Source organism: Oryza sativa, chromosome 1 (assembly GCF_034140825.1).
Source record: "Oryza sativa Japonica Group chromosome 1, ASM3414082v1".
NCBI classification, from domain to species: domain Eukaryota; kingdom Viridiplantae; phylum Streptophyta; class Magnoliopsida; order Poales; family Poaceae; genus Oryza; species Oryza sativa.
In genome coordinates this window covers 227,875-236,654 of record NC_089035.1, presented here as the reverse complement: position 1 = coordinate 236,654, position 8,780 = coordinate 227,875, and the positions used below count along the sequence as shown (strand labels likewise).

Here is an 8,780-nt window from a genome sequence, read left to right as displayed (position 1 = left end):
CTCACATTAATCGGAGAAAAAGAAAAGGAGAGTCCAAATAGAAATACAATTTAAAAATAGCTGAAATTCGAAATTAAAAATAAGCAATATTGAGAGAAGAGTCCATGTAATAACCCAATACGAGATTAATCAAAATTCGGAATAAAAATAAAATAAAATCAAAAATTAGAAAAGAAAAGAGTCCAAGTAGGAATACAATTTAAAAATAAATGAAATTCGAAATTAAAAATAAGAAATATTGAGAGAAGAGTCCATATAAGATCAAAGAACCCAATACGAGATTAATTAAAATTCAGAATAAAAAATAAAATAATATCCAAAATTAGAAAAATTAAAAGAGACTTCAAGTAGGAATACAATTTTGAAACAACTAAAATTCAAAAATTCAAAAATAAAAATATTAAAAGAACACTTGTATTAATTAAAATTTGAAAAAAAAATTCTGAAATTAGAAAAAGAAAAAGTATTTCAATTAGGAATACAATTTATAAAGAACTAAAATTGGTGATAAAAAATAAAGACTGTTGAAAGAAAAGGCCATCTAAAACAAATGACAAGATAAATTAAGTAACATGCTTATAAAGGAGTAGAGTGGTGGCGGTTGATACGACATATAAAAATTGTCAATAAAACATCAAATAGAATTTTAATAACGATTAAAAGGAGGGATGACAGGCAGGCCGTGAAGCAAACGGGCAAGGCGGTTGCTGGGACTTCTAGAAAGTAAAAAAATAAACCCCATTGATAATCATATTCGATTTTTAAAATCTCAATGACAATAAAAAGGAAAAACAACGGGCGGGGTGTATAGGAGTATAGTTGCAGAGCCGACGACGGTTGGCGGGACTTATAGAAAATAAAGATTTAGAATCCCAATGACAATAAAGAGTAGGCAGTGGATGGGCCGTATAGGAGTATAGTGGCATCGTTTAACAGGATTTCTAAAAAATAAAACCCAACAAGACAGTAAACTCTAAAAACTACAAAGTCCAATTTTTAAATGTTCAGAACTTCTAAAAAGTAAAAAATAAACCCAATGATAATCATGTTCGATTTTAAAATCTCAATGACAATAAAGAAAGAAGGCAGCGGGCGAGCCATAAAAGAGTACAATTGCAAAGGGCCACTGACAGTTTGGCGGGACTTCTAACAAGTAAAAGAACGATAATTATGTTCGATTTTTAAAATGCCAATGACAATAAAGAGAAAATACAGTGGACGTGTCGTAGAGGAGTATAATGGCAGCGTTTGACGAGACTTCTAGAAATTATAAAAACGAAACCCAACGAGACAATAAAGTCTAAAAACTAGAAGCTCCAATTTTTAAAGGTTTTAAGGAGAATGAATAGAAACAGTGGTAGATCGAGCAATCATATGACAGAAGTAAGGGGTAGCAGCTGGTGTGACTTTTAAAAACCATATAATTAGAAATACAGAGATAATAAGGTTTGGTCTTTCAAAGTCTTAAGACAACAAGATAGCTATTTAATAAATTGTAAGTAAAATCATACTGAAAAATATATGATTTTGTTTAGGTGCTAGCCGCGCAATTGCGTAGGCCACCCAACTAATTTATATAAAAAATGTTTTTTAATGAAGGAACTATATTTGGGAGATAGGTTCTTTTTTACCTTCAGGGAACAACGTCCCCGGCCTCATATTATGCAAGTTCAAATTTGACATATACAATTAGGAAAAAGTAACAAATTTGACTGTTAAATATCACGCGCTCAATTTGGAGTTAATTTTATTATTATTGTTTCTATACAAGTTGAATTTGATCTTGTATGTTAGTGAAGCATTAATATATCACATAATGATCTATTTTGTTATATTATTTCAATTTTTTCTATAACATTTTAGGCAATATGGCAAACGAGGAGATGTCTCCTTGACGTATGAATAGACTTTCCTACGGACTATGCACTGTGTGTATACCCTGCATCTAACGACAATATCTAGTCCATGAGTCATTTTGTAAGTCATCACTTTGATTCATTTTACAAGTCATTTTAGGTTTTCCTAAGTTAAACTTCTCATTTTTCACCCGAATTTACGGAAAAAATAAACACATTGTCATCTATAACATTAAATTAGTTTTATTAAATCCATCATAAAAGGTGTCTTCATAGTGCATTCAATTATTATTATAGATATTGATATATTTTTCTATAAACTCGCTTAGGACAAAACAAAATTACGTGAAATATGTAATGAAGGGAGTACGTTAAAGAAAAAAAATACTGTAGACTGACAACAAAAACCCCCAGCCCAGCCCAGCCCAGCCCAGCTTAGTGAGGTGAACATATGTTGGAACACTAGTGGGCCGAATGATGAGAAATAGGCCTATTTATATGTTCTTTGCTGTCGGGCTCTGCAAACAAATCCTACTGGATGGCCTACTTCAGATGACGCATCTAAAAAGATCAATCAATTTGACAGAATTTATTAAATAGAGAATTTGAGGACGTACTTTGGCAGCAAATCAACGTCAGATACATACAAACAGTGTTACTATTTAGGAGTTAAAGTAGGCATATTCTAGCTTTTAACGGATCGCTGTCTCGTGGTCTGCTTTCTCCTGCAGTGCATCTGCACATCTGCATTCAGATAATAATAATGGAAGAGAGCATCTTAAGGCAAAGGGGGAAAAAAAGAAGAGAAGGATGTGGAGAATGGAGGGGACAGGTGAGCTGATGTGAATCTGATCCGATCCGATTTGATCTAGAAGCAAGTAAAATAGCAGTAGGGCCGGAGATATTGATGAATCTGATGCTACCACTAGTGAAACAGTGAGCAATAAAATAGTACTTCACAGCAGGGTTCCCTTACCGTTTTGGCGGGGTTATCACACCCCCACGGTCAGGTGGTTACCCCGCTCCACAGTATACTGCCGCAGCTAGTATGGAGTAGTTGAGTTTTGTGTGATGTTGTAATCCGACAGGCAGAAAAGTCTTGCGATGCAAATATATCTTTGCACACAAATACAGTACGTAGTACGTCCGCAACACAATTAACCAACAGCAGCTTGTATGCAATGTACGTAGATGCATCACAAGTAACAGTATCACACACACACAGACGTGACATGTTCATATTCGTACCGGGACCAAATTTTATGGATCAACAACAAACATTCCAAACAATGAGATGGCTGGATTATTACAGAGCTGGACCAAACAAAACAAAACACTTAGCTAGGGCCAGTCGAGCGACCACACCTGCCGGCCCCTCCATCGATCAGAGGCGCCTCTTATTATTCCATAAACCTCCCTCACTCATATGTAGAGATAGACAGATAGATTTGATTTGATCCTGCATGTATGCATTGCATGTTATGAGTTTAACGTATACTTGCAGTTTGAAATTACCAACAATGTTTATGTAGCTAGTGAGATTGTCTGTTTGAGAAAGAAGAAAAAAACAGAGCAGAGATAGTGTCTGAGAAGTATAACTTACACCAGGGAACAATCTTCCAGCGCTGGTTGTCACCCTCGCACCACTCCCAGAGCACCAGGGTGGTTCCGTCGCGCACGCCGCCGTGGTCCTTGTCTCCATGGAGCGCGTCGAAGTTGAGGTAGATGTTGTTCACCATCCTGATGCACCGAAACCCACTCCCAACGTCCCTGCTCTCCGTCCACAGCACAGACTCGTCCATGTACTCTGGATTGTAGCGCACCAAACGGACCTGTCCATCCATCCATCCATCCATGACATATTATATATTCCTCCTAGCAATTCTTCACTGCAGTACATACTAACCAGAGATCTTACAACACTTAACTTATTGAACGGGAGTTAGCGAGTGATTTTACTTAACTTTCGATCAGCAGGAATGGTACAGCTTGAGATCCCAAAATTGTGTTCATGGCAATTGCATACTAATAATTCTTTTTCACATGACAGACAAGCACATGGACACCCCACCCCACCAACATGCATGCGGCACATGGATCATGGATGGGTGGATGCCAATCCCGAACTATCACAGATCTTAAGTTGTTGGTTGCGATTGTAAGGATGCAGTAACAGAGTCTCGCAATATTTTCTAGACATGACAATGAACATGCAAGCATATACTATTAATTGTCCCAACCAAAAGGAAGATAAAATAGTATCAATGGTGCGAGCGAGTAGAAGACCTCAGACTAAAAAGGATATTTTAATCCTAGTGATACAGTTTGGACAAGTTGTGAATAGAAATGTGATATTTTAGTCCTGTAGAGTAGCAAATCCTTAAATTAATAATTCAATTCCAAACTGGTTTAATGTAGGCAAGCTAATTTGGACTTGCACGGACGGGGTGACACGCACGTCTCTGGATTGGTGTTGGTTGGCAAAAGATTGTAAGAGAGGCAGAGGAAAAGAGGAAATACGTACAGGGTGGGATTGGCCGATGGAGTGCTTGAGGGCGTCGCCGGTGGCCTTGTTGACGAGCGCCATGGCAGGGTACCCTTCCTCGTCTTTCACTCTCGTGCTGTACTTCATGTCCTTCACCCAGTGCTGCATCCATCATCACATAAATAATTACTAGCAATTGTTTTGACTGAAGATGAGGGAGGGGGATGAATCGCGCGCGAAATTGAACAAGTAGGGAGGGAGGTAGGTACCTGCGTGTGGTCGTCGCGATCGGAGCGGACGAGGCAGACCTTGCCATCTCTGACGGCGAGGCTGTAGTTGTCCTCCCCGGCCTTGCAGTAGATCCTGTGGGTCACCGGTGGGGCTCCTCCGCCACCGTGGTAAGGGCGGGTCTCTTGGACGGGGCTGATGTACTCGGATCCACCGTAGTGCGGCGTGGGCCTCTGGTGGTCGGAGACCTCGTGGGAAACGTGGACGACGTTGCCGTAGCCCCCTCCCCCATACGCCGGAGGAGGATGAGCGTAGTCGTGGGAAGGCGGGTGGCGAGCGTAGGGATCAGCCGGAGGAGGCGCTTGGCCGTAGGGACCCGGCGGAGGGGCTGAGTCGTGGCCGTAGGCGGGAGCGGGAGCGGGATGGCGGCGGCGATCGTCGTCGTCGTCGTCGCCGCGGTGGCCGTGGTGGTGGTGGCGATGAGGGAACTCCATGATGGATGGATTTGGGGGAATGGAGGAGATTTATTAGAGTCAGGAGGTCTAGAGGAGAGATGGCCGGCGCCTCCAATTTATGATTGGGTCTCCCGTCCCGTCCCCGGCCCCGCGCGGGTACCCACGGCCCATAATACCCCCGGTAATCGCTACAGTTACAGTGGGCTCAATCACAAAAAGTTCAGAGAAGAAATCAATCAATCCCTCAATCCAAGCATGAGCTATCACAGTGCTAGGATGGAGATCGACGAGAACGAGACACACGATTTACAAATAAATAGGACTAGTTTACTTTGCATGCGTACAGATACAGATGTGGAGTAACTAGCTAGCTAGTCTCCTTGCTTGAAGAAATAGACGTACACACAGGCTATATGTGTGTGAGAAAGATAGGACCCACATGACAGGCAGGCAGTTACCGGGTCCCCATCCCCGCTCACCCGATGGGTATGAATTTCGCCCGTTAACATCCCCATGGGGATTATTTCTCTCCTGTTTTGGCACCCTAGTAGAGGAATTCCCCACCGGGTGACGGGGAACGGGGCCCCATTGCCATCCCTGCAACTTGGGGTTATTCACACCATCAACATCTAAATCAATCCAAATTCACCCCTAAACACGTCTAAAATAATCAGCCATTCGTATTTCCTCGATTTTAAATATCTATGCTACCCTTTCTGTACTCCTTTGAAATTATGTAGTGACGATGACAGCCAATCTACCGTCCCACTATTGCTTTTGCCGCTTGTACAAATTGTCCCACAATATCTTTTAATATCATAGAGTACTCTAACATTTGATTCAAACGAGTGAATAACAAATAAGCAAATAAGTGATACTAGATATTTTTTATGATATATATATTATGATTTTTGTTGTTAGCTAGAATAATTTATTGTTGAGCCATTTTGAAAAGAAGGAACTTTGTTTAATAGTAAATGGTTGTGAGAAATATTACATTATCACACAATGAAATAGAAAAGTGATTTCAGACGTTTAAAGTCGATCTAGACATTCCCATAGTGAGTTGCTGGTTTTCGTATCTTTTAAGCATGTGTTATTAGAGAGATGTATCTGGGTGGAGTATGCGCGTATATGTCTTATATATGTAACTAAAATAAAATATACAAGAATTTCTGTATGTAATTTCATGAGTAATACTAGTAGAAACTAGGGTAATTGTGTTCCTACCATTATTTTATAGTTTAATTATGATTTTGCTCCTGTTTTTTGGGTTTGTGATTTTGCCCCTACTTTTTAAGTGAAGCAGCCGTCTGCCTCTACTCTGTTAACTCATGGTAACGGTGTTAAATGTGTGGTGAATGGACAAATATACCCCTACTATTGAAATCAATAATTTTGGCATCAACACTGGACATGTTCCAAGTTAAATTTGTGCGTATTTCAAGTTAAATGTTGACAAATTTTGTAAAAGTTGACAGAACACAATATTTAGGACAATTTTCACAGAATTTTAGCAATAATTTTAACACAATTTATTATGTTAACATTTTGAATTGATGACAGAACTTGTCCTCACAGATATACAAACCGAAAGTTCGGTTAATCGATACTTCGGTCTCGATCATCGGTCTGACCGACCAGACTGAAGTATGGTATGCAACACGGCATGAAGGTAGCCAGCTTCGATCCAAAATAACAAATCAAGAAGATCAATCAAATGAAAATCCTTGCAAACGAAAGCCCCCAAACTAGAACTCACAAGTCAATACATCAGCGGCCCCTCGTCTTCTGTATTTCCATGGCAATCACAAATATAGAGATAGCAAAAGGGAGAAGATAAGAGAGACAAAGATAGCCATGAACTCAGAAACGAAGAGAAATTATACACAAGTATAAAGTGTTGTTGCCGTGTAGGATTAGAAGCTCTGGGCCCTTCCCCTCGAGGATGAGTTGCTGCTGCTCGATGAGGAAGCTGCCACCACCATGTTTGCGGACAAGGACGTCGACGCTGCCGCGGTGGACCGTAGCGCTTGTATACGTGGAGGACGTGCTGGGGTGGTGACAAGTCGGTGCGCGCAGCAGCCGGCGGCTGGACGCCGGGCAGTGGCGACGACGGCTGACGAGCCTGGCTGTGCGCGCGCCCGCCGGTCCGCAGCGCGAGGATGCCGCTCCTCTTCGCCCTCCCTACCAGCGCGCAAAGCGCCGCCGTCCCTCTCCACCGCACGCTGGCCCGCGGGGCCGCCGCGCCTCCCTGCCGCGCCCTGGCCTTCGCGCGCCGCCGCTTCTCGCTAGGGTTCTAGATCTTTTCGATTTGGGGAAATCGTTCCAGCAGGTTGGCTCTTTCAGTGAACCAAGGGTAGGATGGTCATTGACAAATTAGAATATCACTTTCTTTTTTCGTTTAATTCGAAAATTCTAGGCCCACCTAACTACCGTCAAAACCAGAGGCAGACGGCTGCTTCACTTAAAAAAAGCAGAGACAAAATCACAAACCCTAAAAAGCGAGAGTAAAATCACAATTGAACTGTAAAACAAGGGAAAAACACAATTACCCCTATAAACTAACGAAATCTTAGATAGAAAAAGAAAATCAATAAAAGGCAACACGTAGTACGTTCTACCGATCGATAGCAACCTTCGTGACTGAATATTCATGTAGTACAGCGTGAGTGTGAGGTGGCATTAATTTGGTGGATGAAGACGCCACCCTCCTCGAACGTACGTGACCACCCCCACCAAATTACACGTCCTCATATATCAACGATCTTCTCTTCTCTTCTCTTCTCTTCTACCACTGCTCTCCCAGTCTAGTACTCCCTAAAAAACGAAAAGTTATGGTTAAAATACTATAGATAATAAAGTAAGTCACAAATAAAATAATTAATAATTTTAAAATTTTTTGAATAAGACAAGTAGTCAAATGTTACAATTAAAAACTCAAAATCCCTTATATTATAGAAGAGAGAAGTACTGTCACAACAAAAACATACACACACCAAGGACAGCTCATTGCTCCACCTGATGAAAAAAAATTCTCTGCAACACCCCCCAGACTAGTGGCGCGTGTCCGATATCTGCTGCATCGGACCCTCTTTGGAGCAGAGCCGAGCCGAGCCCATCCTGCTGGCGCTGATTAGAGCCAAGCTGTCCAGGACCAGGAGTACATCGAGCCGCGCCGTTTTGGCTGTCTTTTTGCTTCTGCAATTCAGACCAAATGAATTTACATGATGCTGTACAAATATATATGGTGTTGTGAACCTCTCGCCATCTGATTTTAAATCTCCGAAACAACAAAAATCTCCAAAACGGATCAACTGTTGGTAACTTTTTTTTTCATTCTGCCAATCATGACCAATGCTTGCATAAAAAATGCCCTATTAAAAATCTAAACCGGCTAAAGGACACTATACAGAAACAATTTTTCTATACGAAAACTTCTATAGTTTGCAGGCAGACAGGCGAGCGGCGGTAGCCGGAGTGGCGGCGGGCCTCCCCCACGTCGCTCGTGAATCCAGTGGTTGTTGGATGTTTTATTTCTTTTGATTTATGTAGGTATTGGTGGCATAAAATTGGCATTTAACAGCCGCCAACAGCGATGCCGGCCGTCCCCCACCTAGTTCCGACGGTGGCAGCCCTCTCTCGCCCGGCCCGCGCGGTTCCGCCAGCGGTGGCGAGAGGAGCCCAGAGAAGGAGGGGAGGGTCGACGACGACAATGGCGGGAAAGTCCCTCACCTAGCTAGGGTTTTAATTTTG

The 8,780-nt window shown here is 41.9% G+C and overlaps 1 protein-coding gene across 1 annotated transcript; it reads right to left on the bottom strand.

Annotated features, from left to right (window-relative positions):
• Window positions 1–2,943: 2,943 nt before the first annotated feature.
• On the bottom strand, window positions 2,944–5,113 carry LOC4326294 (ricin B-like lectin R40G3). The gene is made up of 4 exons (XM_015765520.3): window positions 4,611–5,113; window positions 4,381–4,503; window positions 3,460–3,688; window positions 2,944–3,315 (listed from the first exon to the last, which is right to left on the bottom strand). Coding segments are annotated over exons 1-4 (807 nt in total). The 5' UTR covers window positions 5,064–5,113; the 3' UTR covers window positions 2,944–3,313.
• Window positions 5,114–8,780: the final 3,667 nt, after the last annotated feature.